Source organism: Grammomys surdaster, unplaced genomic scaffold, assembly GCF_004785775.1.
Source record: "Grammomys surdaster isolate TR1022 unplaced genomic scaffold, NIH_TR_1.0 67, whole genome shotgun sequence".
Classification (NCBI taxonomy): domain Eukaryota; kingdom Metazoa; phylum Chordata; class Mammalia; order Rodentia; family Muridae; genus Grammomys; species Grammomys surdaster.
The window spans coordinates 22173357-22199177 of record NW_021604569.1 but is presented as its reverse complement, the minus strand read 5'-3'; the positions used below and the strand labels follow the sequence as shown (position 1 = coordinate 22199177).

General features: G+C 44.0%; 1 protein-coding gene and 1 long non-coding RNA gene across 7 annotated transcripts in view; one reads left to right on the top strand and one right to left on the bottom strand.

Annotated features, from left to right (window-relative positions):
• Positions 1-25821, bottom strand: part of LOC114629061 (up-regulator of cell proliferation) — a 44755-nt gene that overhangs the window by 14489 nt on the left and 4445 nt on the right. For 3 of the 6 annotated variants that reach the window (XM_028777059.1, XM_028777102.1, XM_028777066.1), the window contains exon 1: positions 9752-9798. The exons of 2 other annotated variants lie outside the window; for them this stretch is intronic. In XM_028777059.1, the coding sequence (XP_028632892.1) occupies positions 9752-9765 (14 nt within the window). In that variant the 5' untranslated portion in view covers positions 9766-9798. Of the gene's footprint in view, positions 1-9751; positions 9799-25821 lie in introns of those variants that run through there. One more of the 6 variants, XM_028777115.1, reaches the window with a different exon arrangement.
• On the top strand, positions 10777-16528 carry LOC114629116. Its single transcript, XR_003712602.1, has 2 exons — positions 10777-10902; positions 15709-16528. It is a non-coding gene; the product is annotated as an uncharacterized LOC114629116 (long non-coding RNA).

Genomic DNA, 25821 nt, shown 5'->3' with positions numbered 1-25821 from the left:
CAGGTGAGCCCAGCACAGCACTCAGCCTGCAGTGAGCACAGGTGAGCGGCTCATCAACTGTAATCATCAATAGGTTACTAACTGCTTTGGATAATAACACCTCTGTTTTTAAAGTTCTTTTCCTCTTATGCCTTACAATTCCAGAAAGTGGCAAGAAAATTCAAGGTTCCTCTTCTCTTTTGATGACTGTGGACTCTTATCCTAAACTAAAATAGTATCCCAAGAAATTTGTCCTGCCCCAAAGCCTCACTTTATGAGATAGAAACATTTAAAAACCCTCTGGATATGTCTTGAGGGTTGAACTGTGTGTGTTCCTAATTGGAAACAGGATCCTTGCAGGTCTAATTAGCTAAATAAAGATGAGGTCACAGCCAGGTAAGGTGGTTCATGCCTGTAATCCAAGCTCTTGGGATACTGAGGCTGGAGTTTATGGCTAAGTTTGATGCCAACATGAACTACCTAGTGAGTTCAAGTCCACTTGAGCTAGAGAGGAAGATTTTTGACTCAGAATAAACAAAAGATGAATAAGTCATGATGCGGTAATGTGGGCCCATACTCCAGTGAGCACTCTCCCTATGAAAAGAGGAAACTGGACCCACACAAAAGACAGCAACAGGGGAAAACTGCAGTGACATGTATGTGATTCAAAAGAGCCAGATGTCAGCAGTCATCAAATGGGGTTTTAAAGCCTCCTGCAGTGAGAGGATAAACATTTTGTCAGGTGTCTCTAGAGTTGTTGTACAGCAGTTTTCCTCCCAGATTCAAACCTTCCAACTGGGAAGGAAACTTCTTCAGACAAGTTGTAAAGGAAAAATGAAGACATTCTGAGGCAAGGTGGAACATCCCATCTTTTAGAAAAAGTCCCTCAAGACAGATAGTAAACAACTCAAACATAGCTTCAGGAAGCCCCTGAAACCAACTGGAGTCACTTGCTTCCTCTGTCCCAGGGGTAAACAGTAAAGACTGCTGAGAGCCCTCCTGGAGGAGTCAAGCTGCACACCAGAGCCTGAGACCAGCCTAGCAGCCTGGAGGAAGTGGGGAGCGGCCAGCTTCCTGGACCAGGATCGGCCCATCTGTTGAGCCACCTGCAACTGTACAGTGTGTTCAGCTTCCCAGCTCTGTGAGTGTCACCCATGCTGGGGGATGGGGGTGGGTTTTGGTGATGCAGCTGTCTTTGAGTCATTTCTTCTTCTTTAAGTAACTCCTTCCCCATATTCTGAAAGTAAACCCAATAAAACCCCTTGGCTCATCAAACTGGACTTCCATGGAACCAGTGCTTGCTGTCATGGGCCCCATGATCTGGGTGAGCAGACTTGTGTTGCATTTCCCCAGGAAAAGTCTATCCCACAACAGCAATACCTTGTGACACCAGCCACAGGGAACTAGCACAATGTGTGGCTCAACAGCTGTGTCACCTCACTCACCTCAATCCTCACAGCTTTCTTTCTATGTGCCTGATTCTTCTCCATATAAAAACCCTGGTCATACTACCCCAGAGCCCGCCCTAATCCTGTATAAGACCTCATTTTAACTAATCATACCTACGAGGGTCCAGTTTCCAAAGTCACATTCACAGGGGCTCCGGCTTCAGCATACCTTTCTGGGAGAACATTGGTCAGATTATGATAGCACCTATGCTAGGGCTGGGCTGAAACCATCTGTTGTGTCTTATTTCCTCCACATTGAGACATTTCCTCCTAGAGGGAAGGGGAGCTCACCAGGCTTAGAAAGCCCAGTTTGTTACAAGAGACACAGGCCCCTCCCCAAGCTACAAAATGAAAATGAGGCACACATCAGCTACTCCTCCCTGCGGGAGCAGAGATGGGCAGAGCCATAGGGCTCACCACCTAACCAGGCTCGCTGGACCAAAGTGCTCCAGGTTCAGTGAGAGATCCTGACTTAATGAAATACAGTGTAAAATGACTAAGGGGCTGAGAGCTGGCTCAGAGGTCAAAAGCATGTACGCTCTTCCAGAAGACCTGAGTTTGGGTCCCAGTGCTACATGGGGTGGCTCACAGCTACCTTTGACTTCAGAACCAGAGCACTCTGGTTTTCTACCCTCTTGGGGACTGCACTCAGGCACAAACCCACACTCTGCCACACATATATACATGATTAAAAATCAAAATAAAAAAGTAATTAAGTGATTAAACAGACATCCAACATGGACCTCTGGTCGCCACATACATAGGTATACATGCCATACAAACAAACAGTACATATGTACATACTAAACAAGTAAGAATAAGGGGTGATTGAGTGGGCAGGTGAAGGTGCTTGCTGTCAAGCATGGTGACTTGAGTTCCATCCTTGGGGCTCACATAGTGGAAGGAGAGGTGACTTCCACATGTGCCCTGTGACATGCCCCGCACTGCCACCGCACATACATACATACATACATACATACATACATACATTCGGAACAAACAAAAGTACAAAATAAATAAACAAAAGCAGTACACAGCGGCTAGGACACTGTCAGGTGGAGCTGCATGCAAAGTGTGCAGGAAGCTGCAGGGATGCAGCTGCCCAGGCACCACTCACACTGGTCTCTGGGTGACACACCTGCTTTCTGATCACCCATGTTCCTATAAGTAGTCTCACTCAGGATCCTGTAATTAACCAATAAACTTGAGTGGACCTGTTTCTTTGGTCTGTCCATCAGGCACATGAAACTCCAGTCTTGGAGAGAAGTTGGGGCTGAGACAGGCAGATCCCTGGTCTCAAAAAGTAAAGGTAATTGGCAACTGAAGAAAAGCACTCAACAACTGTGGGCCTCCACAGAACACACACATACAAAGTAACACACACACACAGAGGCAACTTCACTTTTGATCTGGTTTTACTTTAAAGCTTTGTGGGCCTGATTTCCTTCTCTGTGGGAAGGGGAAGTAATAGTTCGCTCTGCATAAGCTTGCCATGAGGATTAGTTAACAGTCAAAAGACTCACATTTGTTGGAAGTGGGCCGGATCTAAATTTAAGAATACTCTCTGGACTGGAAAGTCCCTGACTCAGAGATTCTGGTTTGTTTCTAGGCACAGAGAGGTCAGGAGTAGGTCTGATGATAAAGAACTCCCCTTGGAGCAAGAACACTCCAGTCTATAGTACCCCCCCCCATTTCCCCAGATCGCCAAGTACACCCCTGTGGGGACCTCGTAATCACTGCAAACCCCGAGTGCTGAAGGCACAGCCAACTATGTCCCATGTGCAGAGGTCATGTCTGTGCAGCAGAGGTGTTCCTGTCAGACTCCCCCAAAGCATGATACATCTTTTGTTTTCTACAAGTGTGGCATGTCACTCTCCCCTCTTTCCCCAACCCCAATATCTGCCCCACTTGATCCAGACCAGACTCCAGTAGAAAGGCAAGCCCTTCTAGTCCCACAGATACTGGGTTGAGTATCTTCCCAAACAAGAAAAGCAAAAAATAAAGCCTCAGGTACCTTTTTATGTCCAGAAAATGTTAATACAACAGCGTTTAGCTGCTCTGAGAATTCTGGGTAGTGGGGACGTCCTGTGGGGAGTGAGCAAAAGTGGACACAAGGGCTCCAGGTGAGGTTATAAAGCTCTTACCTGACCAGAGAGTAAGGTCTGGACAGTAAGGCTGAGAGGAGGGAAGGCAGCAGGAGATGAGAGAGGAGAAAGGCAGGGAAACATGGAGCTGAAGAGAAGACCCAGAACGAAGAGTTGGCACCCACTTCCCTCCAGTTCTAGGGATTCTAACACCCTCTCGGACCTCCCCACAGTGCACATCCAGGCAACCATTCATACAAATAAAACAAGCTAAATAAATAAATCTTTTTAAAAAATTGGCAGAGAGAAAAGATTGAAACGAAAAGAAAGAAAGGAGGAAGGGAGGAAGGAGAAGGCCTTCCTTAGGCTCTCTCCTTCCCAGGCACCAGCCTGGGTTCTTATCTACTGCTGAGTTCCCCTCACCTCATCTTCATGCTCCAGCCTTCACTGGGTTTCTCTCCCAGCCCCACTCAGCCCTGGCTCCCCCTCCTCTCTAAGTCACCTCCTCTCACTTATACGTCCTTCCCTCCTTCCTCAGTGTGGGTGATGGTCGCTGCCCACACCAAGAGTGGAGGAGTGCGGGTTCACTTTCATGCATATCAAGTGTTACTTGTGGAATGTGGGTGCTCAGAATTCAGTGTTGCCAACTGAATCAAATGTTGCCAGATCAAATAAACTGGGCTGAATATTACTGAGGAAATACCAGGAGCCAAGGAGGAAGCTTCCTACTTCTTGGGGAGGATTATAATGGGTATGTGGGTATAAGGAACTCTTAAAAATCAACAGCAAGGGACAAAATAGTGCCATTTACAGAATACTTTGGTGGTACCAATTTTAAAATGGCCAAGATCTCCACCAAAAGAAAAAAAGCCAACTCTTTACTCTTTTTTTTTTTTTGAGGTGTAGGGAGGAGTTTAGAGGGAGATAAGGTCTCAATGTGTAGCCCTGGTTGGCCTGGAACTCACTATGCAGACCAACCTGGACTCACTCTCAAAAAGTTCCATCTGCTTCTGCTTCCAGAGTACCAGGATTAAAGATATGTAACCTCGGTTCTACAGAAGGCCAATTCTTGGCCTCTGCTCTTCAACTGTCTAGGGATACAAATGGATGTCATTACTTCAGACAAAATTAATCAATCTTAACTACCGTTATACTGAATACTATAACCATGCCACAGAATTTGACATAACTGTCAAAATTTAGGTATCCATTTTTTTTTGTCATAGAATTTCAAGTCAGGTGTGGTGGTTCACACCTTTAATCCAAGCAGACAGCATGGGAGAATTTCTGAGTTCAAGGCCAGCTTGATCTATAAAGCAAGTTCTAGGACAGTCAGAACTACATAGAGAAACCTCATTTTGAAAGAAAAACAAAAGACATTGTTGGCCAAATAAAATGAGCACAGAACAATATGACAATATGACCACTCTTAAGGTTCTATACACAGACAGACTGAAAGACAGGCTTGGGTAGCATTGGCCTATATTCCTAGCTGTTCCAGAGCTGATACAGGAGGATCCACAAGTTCAAGGCTAGCCTGAACCATGTAGTGAGACTCTTCTCAAAAAAAAAAAAAAAAAAAAAAAGTTAAAAAGAAAAAAAAAGACTTCAGTAAGACATACTTCAGATACAGAAGGCTTACTTAGCTTGTGTAGGTTCAATTCTCAGATACTCCTCTAAAAACAACAGAGGACTGAACACAAAGGGAAGTCTGCAGGGTGCTCCCTAAACTCAGCTGAGGCACAGGGAGACAGGGTGCTCCCTAAACTCAGATGAGGTACAAGGAGACAGGGAAATATTTCATTTTATCTGTAAGGCTATGTAAGTATAACAGACTACATAAAACACACACACACACACACACACACACACACACACACACCCGGGGTTTCACTTTCCAGAGTCTCTGTTCCTTGTGACCAACTGCAGACTAGAAATCTAAACTGAGAAATAACAAAATAAATAATTCCTAAGTTTCAAAGTTCATACTGTTCTCAACAGCATGAAGGTCCCCTGCCTCCGGTCCAGTCACACCCAGGACATGAATCATCCCTTATGCTAGCATATCTGTGATGTATGTCAGCAACCTGTTAGTCACTTAAAAATCTCCCTGATTACCGGGTCAACTGTCATAGTATCACAGCTTGTATTCAAGTGACTCTGACTCTACTTACAAATGGCACAAATTACTATTACAGTATATTGTATGAATGTTTCATTTTTAATACTACTTGTTAACTTACAAATTAAACTTTATCATACGGGTGTGTATATAAGAAAAAATGCATACTAAAGTTGCTAGGGGCTGGAGAGATGGCTCAGCAGTTAAGAGCACTTACAGAAGACCTGGGTGCAAATCCCAGCACCCAGTGACTCCCAACCATTTGTAACTAACTCCAGTTGAGGGAATCTGAAGCCCTCTTCTGGCTTCCTTAGGTACCAGGCATGCAAAAGGTGCACACACAAACACACAGGCAAATCATTCATATACATAAGTAAGTCTTAAAAGAAAACAGTTTAAAAGTTTTCTGTAGGGCTGGAGAGATGGCTCAGTGGTTAAGAGCAGTGACTGCACTTCCAGAGGTCCTGAGTTCAAAAAATCCCAGCAACCACATGGTGGCTCACAACCATCTGTAATGAGATCTGACGCCCTCTTCTGGTGTGTCTGAAGACAGCTACAGTGTATTCATATATAATAAATAAATAAATCTTTTAAAAAAAAAAAGTTTTCTGTATTAGCTGGGTGTGGTAGTGCTTGTCTGTAATCCAAGTACTTGGGAGATAGAGGCAGGAGAATCAGGACTTCAAGGTCACCCTCAGCTACAGTGAGTTTGAGGACTGCCCAGTCTACATGAGACCCTGTCTCAAATCATTTGATATTAGCCAGTTTCAGACATTTGCTGGGTGTCTTAGAAGAAACCTTCTCAAGATAACAAATCGACACCAGTATTTTGAGAGAGACAATATTACAGAAAATTTAAAGGGTGCTTGTGTGCAAATGTGAGTTCAATTCCAGAGCTTCTGTAAAGGTGGAAGGAAAGGATTGACACTATAAAGTGTTTCCTCCAACCTCCACCCTACTCCCAACACACAGGATTATAACAGGAAACTTTAGAATCAGGGAGTTTGGGACAGCCTGCAATCCTGTTAGGAATGAGAATGCTTTTGAGAATAGGTTATGTAGAACACAGGGTGAAGGTCGCCAATCCTTGCGTTCCAGACACTGAGCTGGAGGATCATAAATTCAAGGCCCGCCTGGGTGACACAGTCATACCTTGTCTTGAGCCCAACAATAGCTCGATTTTGTTTCTAGAACAACACAGACGACCCTAACACTGCGTACAATTTCAGGGAACAGAGAGACTCCTAGAAACCTACATGTGAATTGTGAATCAACAGTTATATCCACAGAAACAGCCATGACAATGCAGAATCTATGTGTTGAGATGAGCAGAGATGGACGACAGAGCCTGAGGAAACCCCAACCATCAAAGAGAAGGCTAGACAGGAAGACCTCTGTAGGTGGGAAATCCATACAGGTGGAGATATCAGTGGAGAGTGAGACAAGGCTGGCAGACATCTCCTATCTTTCCTCTGGGCTGTGAGCAAACGTAAGCACTGTTAGAACCAACAGTAACATTTCAAAGTTCTTTTGTTTTGTTTTGTATTGTTTTTGTTTGTTTTTGTTTTTCGAGACAGGGTTTCTCTGTGTAGCCCTGGCTGTCCTGGAACTCACTCTGTAGATCAGGCTGGCCTCGAACTCTTTAACTCAGAAATTCGCTTGCCTCTGCCTCCCAAGTGCTGGGATTAAAGGCGGGCGCCACCACCGCCCAGCCCAAAGTTCATTTTTATTTTAAGACAGGTTCTCATGTATTCCAAGCTGACCTCTTCTAATAGAGGACGGTGTTGACCTTCTGATCATCTGGCCTCTCCTTCCAGAGTGCTAGAATTACAGGCATTAGCCACTGGGTCTAGTTTTTGTGGTGTTGAGGCCTGCTCAGAAGGGGCCAGATGGACAGATTAGTGAGCTGTGTTGTGTGTCCTCTCCCTCTACAATGCTGTTACAAGGCTTCTCCCAGAGCTGTGATGTTGCTGACTGGAGATGTCCTTTAGTGCCAGGCAAAGAGCCCATGGTCCCTGCCTTTTCTTCTAGTCTTGATTCTATTTAGTTCAAGACACAGTGGATTATGGGTCATCTCTCAAACATACCTTTTCTTTCTTTGACATCATGCCTAGCACATCTGTAAGGTCTTCAAAATAAGTTAAGATTGTTTTCTTTCCTCTCTGGCTCTATCACAGATCACTGGCACTGCTACTTAGCAAAGAACATCAAATTTAGAGACACCCCCTGCCAGAAGAGCTCCTTCCATTTCTGCCATGCACTGGTCTACATCTGCTCTCTAAAACACCTAGTAGTAGGTTTAATGATAACAGCTGGACACACGTACATCTCTCTGAGTTTGAGGACCCAGGCCAGCCATGGCTACGTTAGCCAGACCCTAGCTAAAATAGTAGTAGTAGCAGCAATAAATACAGGCAACTCCAACAGGGGAGGCGTCCAGGAGGCGTCCTCTCATCTACCAGAGAAGCTTATTGAGGAGAATATTGGGAGTAATATCTAGAGACATGAACTGCAGTCAGTAAGGTATGCATATCAAAGTAAGCAGTTTTCTCCTTAAATGGAGTATACTAAAAGTGCTGTGACCTCAGTTTTGTTAATAGACACCCCCAAGGAAATTACAGATTACTATATACCCCAAATTAACTGGGTCACTCGCAAATAGAACCACAAATATTAATACCATCTACTATACAGACCATGGTTCAGAAAATACGCTGTTATCAGACAATACAATAATTCTGTAGGTTAGAGCCCAAAGTATTATTAATCCTAGTAGGTCCTCCTCTGACCCCTGTCTACAAAGCAGTGTGCTTAGATACAAAATGTACTATGACTTCTTACAAGCATAACGGCAGCTGCCAAAAGGCTCAGACACTGCCTTACCCTTTCTTAAGAGGCAGGGCAAGAACGTAGAGGGACCTTGACCCACTGGGTTCATCAGCCTGGCCTGTCCAGGATAGGTCACTGTTTATTCTCCTTATGAGCTCAAAGTACTGGATGCCCAGCTGGCACTGAAAAAGGCCTGGTCCCAGAAGTGCCTGCTTGCTCTCAAGCCTAGAAAGGCATTAGGCAGGTGGAAATTGCCCATGATCTGGCTGGCGCCTGCAGGCCTGGATCAAGTTCAGATTGCTTCATTCACCTTCATTCAGACCACTGTACGAGCCAAATCCCTCCACGGCATAGCGAAGTCTGCCTTTGTGGGAGAGCTAACTTCTACATGCTTCCCCCAGAAGTCCTCCTGCACCTGTAAGCCTCCTAACTGCAATGATACACGGCCTGGACTGCTACCTGTACTACTGGGTCTGAGACTCTCCGAATGATGCGGTACAGTCAAAAAAGATGTTTACCAACTACAGCTATGACCTTGAGACCCATTTTCCTTTCTGTGACATAAAAAAGCATTAGTCCAATGATGTCATTTTATATCTCATAACCAGTAAAATCAAGTCAAACGGTAGTAATGAACTGTTGAAAAAATGAGAAAAAAAATACAAACTGTATGTGTCACTATAATTTCCTAAGAACATTATTTGAGAGAGAGAACATTAGGAAAGAGGTAATTCCAGAAAAAGTGTAGCCATCCCACAGAAGCACCCCCACCCCCACCCCAACACAGGCAGGGTCTTAGATCCCGAATCTGCTTTTTAACTCTGAACAGGGGTCCAGTCCAGCTGGGCCCCCCTTACCCTGACGTTGTGGCACATCCTGGGGATGTTCTAACCACAGTGAACCCAAGCATCAACTTCCAACGCAAGCAAGTCCAAACGCCAGAAACACACGTCAGGCCTGCTAAGCCGCTCTGCGGCCTCAGCCGAGTCCTAGGACCCCGAGTCCCCTCCCGTAGCTTCCCTGCTGCCCCGTTCCAGGATCCGTCTCCCCGACCCTGACCGGCCGCTGTCCTGTCTGGTCCCGCCCGCGGCCCTGCGGGGAGACCCTGGCCGGGCTACGACCGCCCAAGGTCGGCGGGGGGAGGCCGCGGGTCGTGGACAGGCACCTGGCGGGACAGAGTCAGCCGGGGTCCGGCCGAGGCCAAGGGGGCGCCGGGTCGTGGACACGCACTGCTCCGCCCGCCCCTCGCCCAACAGGCGCCCCCCGCGCACCCGGAGCGCCTCACTCACCCCGGCGACGCCATGAGCGCAGCGGCCTGGGCGCTCCCGCCTCCTCCGCTGCTTGCGCGGCTGCCGCTGGGCGCCGGGGAGGGGCCTGCAGGCCGCCCCCGCCCGCTCCGCTAGGGCGTCGGGCGCCGTGGGCCGAGCTCCCGGTGGAGAGCAGGCGGGTGCCTGGGGCGAGGGAGAGGACGCCCAGGGCCCAGAGGACTGACGACTGCAGCCACTAACCCGGCCGCTGCCCTGAGGCTGGAACTCACCTGCTGTTCCAGACCTGCCCTGGGGCCACTGACAGATGCCAGACCGCAGGACGCCACCCTCTAGTCCCCGCATTCTGAAGTTAATTTCTGTAAGAAATGCACTTTCCTCTACCTCTGGGGTGTACGGGGTTATTACAGTTCTTAAGGAAAACAAAGTCTCTCCTGCTACTAGCCGGGTGGGGTAAGGTTGGCCTTTGAGCTGGTTACCCACTTTTAAAAGAAAGTGTGAATATTAAACCTTATATTGTATTACATAGAAATAAAAAGTTTAAAACTTGTGCAGTGGGGTTTCCTAACATCACCTACAAGCTATGAATACTTGGACATGTAAAATTTTGAGGCTTGGTTCCAGATCCTGACAAATTAGTTTCAAAGACAAATTATATCTTTAAAGCGAAAGTACCTAATTTAAAACAACAACTCTGGACTATGCAATGCAAACCACTGCTGGTGGCATTTGTGTTATCACATTAAGTTTTTTTTTTCAATTAATTTTTTTTCATACAACACATTTTGGTCATATTCTTTCCCTTTCCAGATATTATATACTTTCCTAACTTCATGTTCTTTTTCTTTATTTTTATTGAGACAGGTTGTCTCTTTTTAACACTGTCCTGCCAAGAACTTGCTGTGTAGACCAGGATGGCCTTGAATTCATGGAGTTCTGTCTGCCTGCTTTTGCTTCCGGAGTGCTGAGATTAAAAGTGTGCATCAAAAAAAAAATTTGAAAAAAAAAGAAAAAAAGTGTGCATCACCATGTGGTGCAGGGCCCAACATTAAGCATTAGCATTCCTTTCACCACTAAGAATATTAAACACCAAAGAGATAATTAAACTCTTTGTCAGTTACCAGAACATCTAGTCTGGAACCTGCTCCACCAATTCACTAGCTATAGTTATCCAGGTAAGACAGAACCTCTCCAGGGCCAGGGTTCCTCATTCTCTTCTTCTCTCTGAAGGCTAAATAAATGAATATTTGTTTGGTACTCTTTCCATCCTTGAATCCAGTCAATGCTTCTGGACATTCTTGTCCTCTTCAGGAAAACAAAAGCTAACAGTAACTGCTGGAGTTCAGAAGAGCTCCAAAGGAAAGCTGACAAATGTAGCAGCAGGAAGTCCGATACATAGTACAAATCCAGGAGAAAGGATGAGAAAGGCTGAGGCCTGGGCAGTCATACATGCCTGGATTCAAGGCAGTAATGCCTGCCACTAGAGGAAGCCAGACTGAAGCAAGTTTAAAGAAACAAAACAAACAAAAACCTAAAATGACCTGCAAAAGAAAGAAGCCTCTCCTGCCAGGCTGTGGTAGTGCAGGCCTTCAGTTCCAGCCCTCAGGAACAGCTGCGGCGGGTGGATCTCAGTGCAAGGTCAGGCTGAATCAATCAGATATGCTTCCTAGCCTGGTAATGTTTGCATTATTTGTGTGTCCAGAGACTTCCCAGCACTGGATCCCTCCCCTGGTGAATCTATATAACCCATCTTTATGTAACTATACAAAGAATGTAAGTGTAGTCACGTCTACTCTGTATTTAGCTGACTTTGTTCCTTAAGGAGACTTAGGTAGGCTTTGTTGTACATGTGGGCTTAATTATCACCAGTAGAGTTTTTACCAAATTGTAAATTTTAGGTATTTATATATACCTAAAATAACCCACTCAGAGTCAAACCCTTGAAGGTTGAACCAACATAGGCTACCGAGTCCTGGAACTAGACCTACAGATGGTTGTGAACCATCACGTGGGTGCCAGCAACACAACTCAAGTCTTCTGGAAGAACAGCCAGTGCTCTAGACTGCTGAGCCAGCTCCCAGCCCCTTGTGTTGTATTCTTAATGATGACAGAGGTATATTTATTGCCTAGACAACAGAGTCACATAATGCCATTCATTGAAAACATTGTATCACATTTTATACATCTCATGTAGAGTAAAATGAAAAAATAGTCTGGTATTTGGTAAAATGCAGTATTAATTTTAATTGACAAATAGTATTATTTATAAATATATTAGTTATCTATTCCAAGTCTCATAAATTTACATAGTTTCTTTTGTGACAGTTCACTTCATCTTGATAATGTGAATTGTGTCCATTTACAGAAGTAATTTCTGAGTAAGTATAATATCTTAAGTATGGATACTCTTACAACTAAGAAACTAAAGAAATCACTAAAAAATCAAAACCTTTACCTATCCCTAACCATGGGAACCCAAGTGTGCTATGAAGGAAATTGCCAACATCAAGTAACTACCACCACATTTCTAGAAAATTTTCACCATCTGGAACAGAAACTGATCCTTAAAACCTAACTCTGTTCCCACTTCCTCAACCCTGGAAGCTCTGCTCTGCTGTGACTGTTTGTTCTCTTTCTAGGATCTGTTTAATGGAATCAGAACTGTCCTTATGACCACCTAATCTCACTTAGCTATAATGGAATTCTCTCAGTTACCAGAGCATCTATCTCAGCTGGAAACTGGGCTCCACAACTTACTAACTATAGTTGCTCACAATGTATTCGAGATTCACTTTTTGCATTTTGTCTGCTCAGATTACCAAAAACCATCAATACACTGGGTGCCAGAAACAACATGGCTGGAGTTAAAAAAAATCTATTTGTTGTGGTTGTTTTCTGGTTAGACAGTTGATTCTCATGCCCTCATAGAGACTTTTCTCTGCATATGTATGGAAGCATGAGGAGGAAACAGATATTCTCCATGGTGTCGTCTTATTTTTTTCTTTTTTGTTTAAGCTTCCCACGTCATTTTAGAAAAGTCTTATTTTTATGTGTCTGGGTGATTTGTGTGCATGTATGTAATCGTATCACATGTGTGAAGTACCCGTGACAGAAGAAGGCATCAGATATCAGACCCCCTGGGACTGGCATCGTACAGTTGTGAGGGGCTGGATGAGTGCTGGGAACAGAGCTGGGTCCTAACAAGAGCAGGGTCAAGCTCCGGTTTGTTGTTGCTTTTTAGGAGCAGAAAATTCCTCAGCTCCCCCCCCCCTTTATTTTTTTGCACAGTCAGAAGCTTAGTGGGGTGGGGTCTTGATCCGAGGGCACCACTCCCTAGATTCCAATTCACAGCTTACCTCTTTCTTTCTTTCTTTTTTTTTTTTTTTTTTGGTTTTTCAAGACAGGGTTTCTCTGTGTAGTCCTGGCTGTCCTGGAACTCACTCTGTAGACCAAGCTGGCCTTGAACTCAGAAATCCACCTGCCTCTGCCTCCCAAGTGCTTATCTCTTTCAGCCAACCTTACATTTCCTAGTGTTTTTTTTTTGTTACTTCTATTGTACATTGTGTGTCTTTTTGCCCCATTTTTTCTTTTTCATTGTAGACCTACATAAGAACAATTATGAATAACTACATGAAAAAGTCAATATTAGGCTGTCTTGAAATCTCTACCAAGCCGGGCAGTGGTGGCACATGCCTTTAATCCCAGCACTTGGGAGGCAGAGGCAGGTGGATTTCTGAGTTCGAGGCCAGCCTGGTCTACAGAGTGAGTTCCAGGACAGCCAGGGCTATACAGAGAAACCCAGTCTCAAAAAACAAAAAAACAAAAACAAAAAACAAAAAACAAAAAAAAATCTCTACCAAAAACAAAAAATAGTTCATTACTTTTCAATTTAGCCTAAGGCATATTCTTAGGATGGGGGGGGGGGTGGAACAAAACAAAAACAGCCATAGTCTTTGTCAAAATATCACAAAAATGGTCTCTAGCACTTGCTAATATTGCTCTCCTCTGAAACCTGTTGAGCCAGAGCCTTCATAGTTCACACACAGTTCACATTCAGAACTATTGTCTTCTCAACTCCTACTAGGGTGCTCTATTAATCCTCACTTAGAGTTCCAACCACTCTCCCTGTCCAAAGTCCCCAAACTTCCACATTCCTCAGAAAAAGGGGGAGGGGCAAGGTCAGGCAGTAATACCCCATTCCTGGCACCAGCTTCTGCCTTAATTTTCTATTACTGTGATAAGATACCATGACCAATGCTGCTTACAGAAGAGTTTATTTGAGGCTTATGGTTTCAAAGGTTTAGAGTCTATGGCCATCATAGCAAGGAGCATGTCACCAAGCAGGCATGGCACTAGAGCAGTAGCTGAGAGCTCATACCCTGAGACACAACCATGAGGCAAAGAGAGAACGGAATGGTATGGTCTGTTGAAACCTCAAAGCCCACCCTCAGTGACACTTCCTCCAACATGGCCACACCTCCTACCCCTTTCCCAACCAGTTCTACAAGCTTAGGACCAAACATTAAAACATAGTGAGCCAATGGGGACTACTTTCATTCAAACAACCACAATCAGCAAGTGTTTTTAACCTCTGATCCATCTTTCCAGTGCATCCTCTTATAAGCACACCAATCCTATCAGATTAGAGCTTTTTTCTTATGAACTTATCTAATGCTAATTACCTCCTTAGAGGAAGGTCAAAGAATCAGGAATCTAGTCTAGAACATTCTAGTATTTCAACTATGTTATTATTTTCTTTGGTTTTGGTTTTTGGTTTTTTTTCTTTTCCTTTTTTAAACGTAAGATGATCTTACTGAGCTTGGTGATGTATGCCTTTAATCCCAGCACTTGGGGGGCAGGGGAGAGAGGCCCTCCCCTCTGTGTAGATCTCTGTGAGTTCCAGAACAGCCTGGTCTACAAAGTGAGTTCCAGGACAGCCAGGACTGCTAAACAGAAAAACCTCTTCACAGAAAAAAAGAAATTAAGGAAGGAAGGAAGGAAGGAAGGAAGGAAGGAAGGAAGGAAGGAAGGAAGGAAGGAAAGAAGGAAAAAAAAACCAAAAAAGTAAGATCTTGTTTGTTTAACCCAGGCTGGTCTTTTCAAACTCATTATTCTCCTGCCTCAACCTCTAAGAAAGCATGAGGAATAAGAAGGGTGGGGTGAGGGGAGTGATGTTTTGGTGTTTCAAGATAAGATCTCATCTTCTGCCTCCCATGTGCCACCATGCTTTACTAAAAGGGCATTTATTGCCCTCACTCTTTATAAAAACTGAAATAATGACAACAGTACTGAGTCTCAGAATACCAGTAACTTGCAAACACAGGAAAGTCAATCATACAGTAAAATGCTTTGACATTTACGGTGAGGTGGAGCTGGCACACACCTGTAATCCCAACACTTCTTGGGAGATACAGGTAGGAGAATCAGGAGTTCAAAGTCAGCTCCTGCTGCATAAGACATTTGATGCTAGTGTAAGCTACGTGAGACCCTGTCTCCAAAAAGCTGGTGAACAGACCCAAAGAAGCCAGATAACAAGGAGGGCCCAAGGGAGGATGGTTGAATCTTTCTAAAAAAGGGAAATAAAATCGACAACAGAGGTGGATAGAGGGAACTGGGCAGAAGGGACGGGAGGGATCACATGTAGGGAGAGCAGGGGAGAGAGAATGGAAATTGACAGGGGACACCTCTAGGATGTTCCAGAGACCTGGGACAGAGTGGGAATTAGGGGTGGCCTCAGGGTGTCTGTCTATGGAGGTAACTCTAGCTGAAACTCCTAGCAGTGGGGGATATGGATTCTGAAGTGGCCACTTCCTGTAGCTAGGCATGACTCCCAGTGAGTGGAGGGATAAGGACAGCAACCCACCTACAAAACCTTCCACCCAAAATGTGTCCCTGTCTGTAAGAAGTTCAGGCACAAAGATGGAGCAGAGACAGAGGGAATAGCCAAGCTGATACTATTAATGAGACTGTTATGCTTACAGACAGGAGCTTAGCAGGACTGTCCTCTGAGAAGCTCCAGTCAACACCTTACTGAAACAGATGCCGTGCTCCACAACCAGACATCTGATGGAGCTGGAGAAGTCTTGTAGAAGAACTGGAAGGACTGAGGGACCCCACAAGGATAGGAACGCCACAGGAAGATCAAGAGCCAACTAGGCTGGACCTCTGGAGCAGGGCCTATACCTCAACCTGTTGCCTGCTTATGGATCCTGTTCCCCTAATTGGGCTGCTTTGTCTGGCCTCAGTGAGAGAGGATGCACCTAGCCCTGAAGTGGCTTGATGTGCCAGGATAGGGGGTAATGTGGGGAGGGCTCCCCCTTCTCAGAAGAGGGGATGGGAGGAACAGCTGTGAGAGAAGGGCACTGGAAGGAGGGGCTGATAGCAGGATTAAAGTGAATAAGTAAACAAAAAAAAAAAGCTGTGAGATAGTTGAGTGGGTAAAGACACCTGATGCCATGCCTGTCAACCTGAATGCCTGAAGCTCCTAGGACCCATGTCATCATGTTACAAGAGAAATACTGTAACAAGATATCCTCTGACCTTTACAAATGGGCCCTGGCACAAATGGTTCCTATCCCTACCCCAAATAAATAAAATGTTAAAAAAAGAAAAAAAAAAAGGTATGGTAAGAAATTTCTGTTCATTTGAATTATTGAATATTTTAAAAACCAACAAAGTTTATTTAATTTGTAGCGCTAGGATTGAACCCAAGACTTTGCATATGCTAAACAAATGGTCTGCTACTGAGCAACTCAATGAAAGTTTTTATTTATATTATTCATTAAACAGTTTTAAAAGCTTTGTTTATTTGTTTTATGTGTATGACTGCTTTACCTATATGTACGTCTGTGCACCACATACATGCCAATACCTGCAGAAATCAAAAGAGGACATTGGATCCCCTGGGACTGGAGTTACGGTTGTGAGCTGTCACGTGGGTACTGGAGATTGAACCTGGGTCCTCTGCAAAAATAACAGTGCTCTTAACCACAGATCCAACTCTTTAGACCCAAATGTGTTTATTTTTTAAAAAATATCATATGGCCCTACCAACTTGCTCTCAGTCAAGGATGACTTTGAACTTCTAATCTTCCTGCCTCCTCCTCCCAAGTACTGGGGGGTACAGACAACAGGTTTATGTGTTGCTAGGAGCTGAAGCTAGGGCTTTATATGTGCTCAGTCAACTCTACCAACTAAACTCCATCACCAGGCTCCAAGGTGTTACTTTGGGCTGCAGATGGCCCAGTTAAGAGCATATACCGTACTCCAGAGGACCTGAGTTCAGTTCTCAGTACCCATGTCAGGCAGCGAACAGCAGCCTGAAATAACCCCAGCTCTTGTAAGATCCAATACTGCTGGCCTCAATGGGCACCCAACAGCATGTGCATCTATCTACCCACAGAACACACATACTTACAAAACAAGTGCTGGTTCTTGGAGAATAAAATCAGAAGCCTTTTTGTTTTGTTTTGTTTTGTTTTTGTTTTTGTTTTTTTCGAGACAGGGTTTCTCTGTGTAGCCCTGGCTGTCCTGAAACTCACTCTGTAGACCAGGCTGGCCTCGAACTCAGAAATCCACCTGCCTCTGCCTCCCAAGTGCTGGGATTAAAGGCGTGCGCCACCACCGCCCGGCAAAATCAGAAACCTTACTGGAGACATTGTTATTAATCTTACAGAATCAAAAGAACAGTTGTATACCAACAAACTAGATGATCCAGATGAAATGAGCAAATTTCTGGAGAGTTTGTAGAAGGAAGTAGCCATTTAAAGTGATATCTAATTGAGGAGCAGACAAAGTGATGAATCAGAGAAAGATTTGACAGAATGAGTAGAGATAGGGTATACCCAACTCTCAGGAGAACAGCACAGGAAAGAGAGAGAGCAATGCAGAAAGAGAGATGAGGCAATTTTACCAGGACAGTTTTATAGAGACAGGTTGCAGGGGAAGACAACAACTCAGAGAAGGAGCCAGAAGATTAGAACAGATTGCCAGACTTAGTATGAAGCCAAGCAAAGCAATTCAGTCAGAAGCCAAGAGAAGCCAGTTTCAGAACTGTTGAGTTGAACCAGCCACCAAGAGATCAGAAAGAGCTAGAAAGGGTGAGTTTATCCAGCAGTGAGCCTCCAAGATGACAATTACATGTGGCAGGTAAAGATATTTTACAATGGTGAAAGGAAAGAACCAACTCTCATAAGCCATCTTCTGACCTTCAGTGGACATGCCTACATAGACACATATATAAGTAAATAAAGGAAAAGAAATCACTGGAAATCCAAATGACCCTGTAAGAAGTAAAAATACTGAATCACTAATTAAAAACTTCCAAAGTCTAAGACCAAATGTCTTTATTGGTAAGTTCTTCCAAATTTTTTAGATATTTAACCTCAATCCTGCTCAAACTCTTCCAAAAAATAAAATAAAATAAAATAAAATAAAATAAAGCTATATATAAAAAATAACCTAGACCCATATCCTCCATAATTTAGTTACAGAAATCCTGAAACAGCCAGCACTTGGAAGGAGATACAGGTAAATCTCTGTTAGTTGAAGGCCAGTATGGTCTACATATTGAGTTCCAGGATAGCCAAAGCTACATAGTGAAATAATGTCTCCAAAAGAAAAAAGCTGGTTTTTTAAAAGTCTTTGGGGGTGGGGACCTGTAAAGACAGCACAGTGGTTAAGAGCACAGCATATAATTTTTCCAGAGGTTCCCTAAACTGATATAACTTGGCCCCAACCACCTCTCACTAGATCCAGGGGATTGATGCCTTCTGGCCTCCATGAGCCCCACACAGATATACACACAAATTTTAAAAAATAAATAAATATGGCTTGAGAATACCTACCATATGTGAGGTTCTGGCTTCAATCTCAATTCCTTTCTCCCTGTCCCCACCCTCTCTTCAGAAGTAGTGGGCTTGACTGCAATCTTAGCACTCAGAAGGCAGTAGGATCCTAAATTTGAGGCCAGCCTGGGCTACATAGTGAAAACTGTCTTAAACAAAGGGAAAAAAAATCTAGCAAATTGAATTCAACAGCATTTAAAGGGATTATATACTAGGCTGAGGATATGCTCAGTTGGGAGACTGCCTGCCTATCTTTTTTTTTTAAAGATTTATTTATTTACTTCATGTATGTTTGAGTACACTGTCACTATCTTCAGACACACCAGAAGAGGGCATTGGACCCCATTACAGATGGTTGTGAGCCACCATGTGGTTGCTGGGAATTGAACTCAGAACTTCTGGAAGAGCAGTCAGTGCTCTTAACCACTGAGCCATCTCTCCAGCCCACTGCCTGCCTATCTTAAAGCCTTGGCTTAGGTCTCCAGAACTAGAAGTGGTTCACATCAGTAATCCCAGCACTCAGGAAGTTAAAACAGGAAGACTGTGGTTTCACAGACAGCCAAGCCATACTTAGCAAGTTTCAGGTAAGTCTGAGCTTCACGGTGAGACCCTGATTCAAAAAGGGAGGGAAACAAGGGAAGGAGGGAGAGAAAGGAGAGAAAAAAAAGGAGGAGGAAGAGGAAGAAGAGGAGGAAGAAAAGGAGGAGGAGGAGGGAGAGGAGGAGGAGAAGAAAGAGAAGAAAAAAGGGAGGAAGGAAGGAAGGGAGGTAGAGAGGGAGGAAGGAAGGAAGGAGAGGAGGAAGGAAAGAAGGGGAGGGAAGGAAAAAAACCTATTTTAATAGGTCTACAGTAGTTTAGTACTGTAGTATAGGACTACAAGTTCTATCAAGGCAATTAGACACACATACAAAAATATTTACAGAAAATTAAAAAGCTTACAAATGGAAAAACAGGGGTGGGGGGGCATGGTAGCAAAGCCCTATAATCCCAGCATTCTCAGAGGTAGAGCAGAATAAAAAGTTCAAGGTCATCCCCCACTATATAGTGAGTGTTGTGAGCATACTGTGCCAGAAACACAAACACTAAATTCACAAGATTCAATGGTTTCAGTGGCAGCAATTTGTCAGATAATCCTGTTTACCTTGGTAATCTGGTGAAGGCAAATGCAGGTCCTTTCATTACAATATTTTTGTCCTGTGTGCAAGCATTTTTATATGTGGAACCCTTATGCTGATTTTGGAGATCATCACCTGTGGGACAGTAAACCATGCCAGGTAGAGCAGACTGAGATTCTGGAAACTCATACCTGAGATGGTAGGCAGCTCCCTGCTCCCTGCTAGATTCCTGGCCTAGAACATGTGCCACATTTCCCACATAAAGAAATGAGATCTGTGGTCACACAGGCCCAGAACCGAGTTCTCCAGGCTAATGAGGTACCTAGAGGCCCTGAGGGTTTAGCCAATAAGCTTCCCTTCCCAGACATTCCTCCCTGCAATAGGTATTTAATCTCAGGTCTACCCTAAGAAGTTGGTACATTTGCATCCATTTTCCATGATGAACAATCAAGAAACAGTTTAGAACCATCAACTGTCTATTTCATCTAGAATTGCAAAGGTCAGCTTGGAAAGGGTCTTTGACTACAAAGTAAGCTAAAGCTTCTGGCCAGAGCTTCCCTCTCCCACAACTCCATCCTGGCCCTGCTCATCCTCACAGCCTGCAGGTCCTCAACTCCATTCTTTGCTCTTCCACAACTCTGAGAGGTGCCTGGATATCCAAGAGTCTGAGACCCCCACAGCCCCAGCCTTGTCACAGGCCTGGGGACCCCCAACACTTCATTCCTGACTTCTCTGTGTGGTTCTGCAGAGGTGACTGGGGGCCCAGGAGTCAGGGAATACTAGCTCTGACATTCCCACATCTCAGACTTAGCTTTCCACCCCAATCCCTGAAGCCCAGCACCTGCCAGTGGCAGCGTGGAATAGGCACAGTCAAACTTTTTGCCTCCAGGAGGCCGTGCCCTATAGCAGGGCAGAACTCAGACCAACAATCAACATCAATTATTTTTATTCAAAGAGGCAGAGTCCTTCAAGCAAACCCAGAGCCTGGGCCAAGTCTCCTTGGTCAGCTTGCTTGGTAGATAACCTGTCTCTGCCTTCTGAGGCTGAAATTACAGTTCCAATACCCACTTGGTATTGACCTTGGTGATCAGAATTCTTTTTTTTTTTTTTTTTTTTTTGGTTTGGTTTTTCAAGACAGGGTTTCTCTGTGTAGCCCTGGCTGTCCTGGAACTCACTCTGTAGACCAGGCTGGCCTCGAACTCTCAAACTCAGAAATCTGTCTGCCTCTGCCTCCCAAGTGCTGGGATTAAAGGCGTGCGCCACCACCGCCTGACTAAGGTGATCAGAATTCTTGTCCTCACACTTGCATATCAAACACTTAGCCACTGAGCCATCTCCACTGTATAGTGACAATTTTGGAACTTAGTTTCTTTTAAAAATGTAGAAATATTATAAGAATGTGCTTCCATCTTAATCCCAGGTGTGGGGATGTGGGGCTGCTTTTGATTGTCCTCAGCAGCCGACTGATTTGCCTCATGCTCTAGCAGAGGCATGGTTTTGAAAGCTGCAGATAGTCTCTATGATTCTGTGATGTTAGGAATTCTGGGAACTTTTCAGAGGATATATAAATGCTAGAGCCCAGATTTTGGTGGGCGAGGTTGGTTGTGTGACAATGGTCAGTAACCATTGTCAAAAAAGAAAAGGAAAGATTAGATTCAGGGATTTTCCTAATTCCTCTCTCTCCTCTCCTTGTTTATCTAGTGCTAGAGAATGAAACCAGGGGATAAAGGAATGGAAAAAGAACCCACAAAGTAGCAAAGACCGGTAATACCTTAGCCCTTTTATTCCAATCAGTTTTTTGTTTGTTTGTTTTGAGTTCTCCTGGCTGTTCAGGCTAGCCTCAAACTCACAGATATCTGCCCACTTCTGCCTCCCAAGTGACATGGATACACACATTACATATATGCATATATTTGCTTTATCGAAAAAAATACAAGTTAGGTGGTTTGACTAAGAATGGCTCTGTAGGTTCACATATTTGAATCCTTGGTCATCATAGTGGTAATACTTAAAGATTAGGAGGGATGGATTTGTTGGAGGAAGTACACAATTGGGAGTGGGCTTTGAGGTTTCAAAAGCCCAAGCCAGGCCCACTCAGTGGCTCTCTTCCTGCTGCCTGTAGATCTGGATGTAGAACCAAGTTACTTCTCCAGAACCATGCATGAATTTAATGCTACTATGCTCCCAACGATGATAGTGGACTAAACTTCTGAAACTGTAAACAAGTCCCAATTAAATGCTTTCTACAAGTTGCCTTGGTCATGCTGTCTCTTCACAACAATAGAAGTGTCTAAGACAATGGGAAAGAAGCTGTTGTTGAAAGTAAACTTGCAGAGTTCCAGCATCAAGGCCAAAGCAGACTAGGTCTAAGAGTTCAGGTATAGACAAAGCAAACAGGTTGATGGCTAGGAGCACTTAGGTAGCCCACATCAACAGTAGTGGACCAAGACTCACAGAGGCCCCAGGAACAGTCTAGCGTTCTCTCTCTGTGGACCTTGATACACACCCAAGCATCAGATGATAGAGGAGGTGGGCCATCACCACTGAAGTGCTAGGTGTCTATCACTTTTTGGGGTCCTGGATGAGGCCCCTTTCCCTAGGCTGTTTTATGTCAGATAAGTTCTTGAGCCTAATTTGTTTGATGTGATTTTAATCTACCCACATGCCCCCAGTGTCACTCAACTCACCCCAATAAATTTATAGAATGGCACCATCTCTTCTTCCAGGAGTCAGTCATTAATCAGCCTACCCCTATTGTTGACAGATGGTAATGTTTACTTATGTATCCAGAACAAGATCCTTCAATTTCAAAATTAAGTCAAAAGTTGCTTATAAAATGTTCTCTCAGGGCAACCCACAGGCTGAAAACCACTGTTTTATACAATATGGGGTCACTCAGAGTAGAGAATAGCCCGATCTCAACAGTGTGTGTGAGGCATGCATTGTTGCATAAGACCATCACCAAGAAAACACAAGAGTGGTGAGGGAGAGAAGACTTGCACAAGGTTTTTTGGTGGTGTGTGTGTGTGTTGTGTATACTGGGCATATACATGCAAACATGTGTGGGTGCACATGGGAAGGTCAGAAAACATTTTTTGGAGTTCTCTCTTCCTACCTTCATGTGGCCTCTGGAAGCCTACCTCAAGTCACCAGACTTGTGCAGCAAGAGCCTTTACCTGCTATGCCAACTCGCTGGTCCACACAGGAGACTTGAGGTGAGGCATGGGTGCCCTTAAAGGAGATCATGGGACAAGCTGACTTTCCCTCTTTTTTTTTTCCTTTCCTTTTCTGGCTACAGTAAGGTAAGCAGCTATGTCCCCCACACACTGCTTGTACAGTGTACTGACTTATCACAGGTCTTATACCAACGGATGTTCAACTGTGGACTCAAACTTTCAAAATTATGAAGCAAAATGAACCCTCTGCAGGTTTTTGTTTTGGTTTGTTTTGGTTTGTTTTGGTTTGTTTTGGTTTGGTTTGGTTTTTGAGACAAGGTTAAATAGACCAGGCTGCCTTCCAACCCAAAGATACACCTGACTCCCTCTCAAAGGACTAGGATTCAGGGTGTGTATTAGCACACCAGACAGACTTTCCTACGATCGTTATTTCAGGTATTTGCAACAGTGACAAAAACCTGACTGTCACAACTCCAAAGCACATTTTAAGATTTTTTTTTTATTTTTTTATTATGTGTATGTGATCTGTGCAAGTGAGTGAAGGTAAGCCAAAGAGGTCAGAGGCATCAAAGCATCTGGAACTGAGTTAAAGGCTGTTGATCAGCCAATATGGGTGCTAAGAATCAAACACAAGTCCTCTGCAAGACCAATACCCACTTAATTACTAAGGCATCTCTCTAGCCTTTAGAATGCTTTTCTTGAGGAAATGAGTTAGCTATCTTGGAAGTTTACCACCTTTCTCTTTCTGCACCACTGTGTGCCTTTCCAGCTTTGCACCACAGAGCAACTGTGAGGCAGAAATTCAGCAGTTACAGCTGTCCAAGCTTAGATGTCTCCAGAAATAAAATCCCTCTACCCCCACTTCCAAAGTGCTAGGATTCTAAGCACTGTTGTATTCATTTCTGTGATAAAAAAAAAAAAAAACAAACACTCTGACCAGAAGCAACCTGAGAAGATTTACTGACTTAAAATTCTAGGTCACAATCTATCACTGAAGGAAATCAGGACAGAACTTGAAGGCAGGCCTGCTTTCTGTTCCATACAGCATCACAACCAACCACGGAACTCACTTCACGAAGAAGTAAGGTAGGGAGCACAGAGGTTGCTGCTTGTTGGTTGGCATGCAGGCTTTCATATACACTTGAAGATCACCTTACTAGAGAATGGTGTTGCCTGTGGTGGGCAGAGACCTCCTAGATCAATTAGCAATCAAAACAGTATCCACAGGCCACACTGCTCTAGATAATTACTCAACTGATGTTCTTAAGTGATCCGAGTAGAGCCGGGCGGTGGTGGCGCACGCCTTTAAACCCAGCACTTGGGAGGCAGAGGCAGGTGGATTTCTGAGTTTGAGGCCAGCCTGGTCTACAGAGTGAGTTCCAGGACAGCCTGAGCTACATAGAGAAACCCTGTCTCAAAAAACTTTAAAAAAAAAAAAAAGTGATTCTAGTAGGTGTCAAGTTAGTTGATAGTTAAAGCTAACCAAGACCACCATCCATACTGGCTTTTTTTTTTTTTTTAAAAAAAAAACCAGAGTTTCTCTGTGTAGACTTGTATGTCCTGGAACTAGCTCTGTAGACCAGGCTGGCCTTGAACTCACAAAGATCCGCTTGCCTCCCCAGTGATGGGCCTAAAGGTATGTACCACCAGCACCCAGCTGTCTTATCTTATGCACATATACTTTTCTTAAAATTTCCATATTATCTTTCAATTCTTTGATCTTCTTTAAGAATTTATCTTTGAGAAGGCAAATGAAATGGCCAATAAGGAAAGAAACTACCACCAAATTCAATCCCTATGACCCACATAGTGGGAAGGAGAGAGTCAACCCACCCACCTACCCATACATCTATTCACAAATAAATAAATGTAATTTTAAAAGATGTATCTTTTTTAGGGGCTAGGAGAGATGGCTCAGTGTTTACGAATATTGCCTGCTACAGATGGGTTAGATTCCCAGCAACGATATAGTAGCTCACAAACATCTATAACTCCAGCTCCAGAAGATCCAACACCCTCTTCTGGCTGCCTCTAGAACCAGGCACGCACGTGGTGTATAAATACAATATACACATAGAAACTGTTTTAATCTATCTTTAAAAAAAATCTAATGTGTGAGCATGTTTGTCTGATACACACACACACACTCATGCCTAGTGCCTGTGGAAAGCAGAAGAAAGTATTGGAATCCCCTGAACTGGAGATAAATATGGTTGTGAGCCTCTCTCTGGGTAGGTGCTGAGAAGCAAACCTGGGTCCTCTGCAAGAGTAACAAGTGCCCTTTACTATCTTTTTTTGGTTGGTTGGTTGGTTGGTTGGTTGGTTGGTTGGTTTTTCGAGACAGGGTTTCTCTGTGTAGTTCTGGCTGTCCTGGAACTCATTCTGTAGACCAGGCTGGCCTTGAACTCAGAAATCCGCCTGCCTCTGCCTCCCAACTACTAAACCATCTTTACAGCCACTAAAAGTGTATCTTTGAGCTTGCCATTGTTGTCTGAGACATGGTCTCACATAACCTAGACTAACTTAGAGATGCCATAGTTTTTGGCAGTTGTTGTTTCAGGAATACATCCTGTCCTTTTTTTTTTTTTTTTTCTTTCATATTTTTCTCTTTATATGCTTTATGATTTCTTTATATAGATATATTAAATCTAATAATGTAATAACACGCCCCTTCCCCCAGATGTTTTGTTGTTCTTGTTGTTGTTGTTGTTGGGTTTTGTTTGTTTGAAATAGCGTCTCATGTAGCCCAAGCTGGCCTTGAATGTGCTATGTAGTCAAGAATGATCCTGAACTTCAGATCTGCTTGTCTCTTAAGTGCTAGAATTACTGGTGTAAGCCATCAGACCTGGCCCTTTTGTTGATTTAATATTTTTTAGACTATTTTAAGTGTGTTTTGGCTGTGTGTATGTATGGGTACCATGTGTATACATGGTGCCCAGAGGCCAGAAAGAGAACCC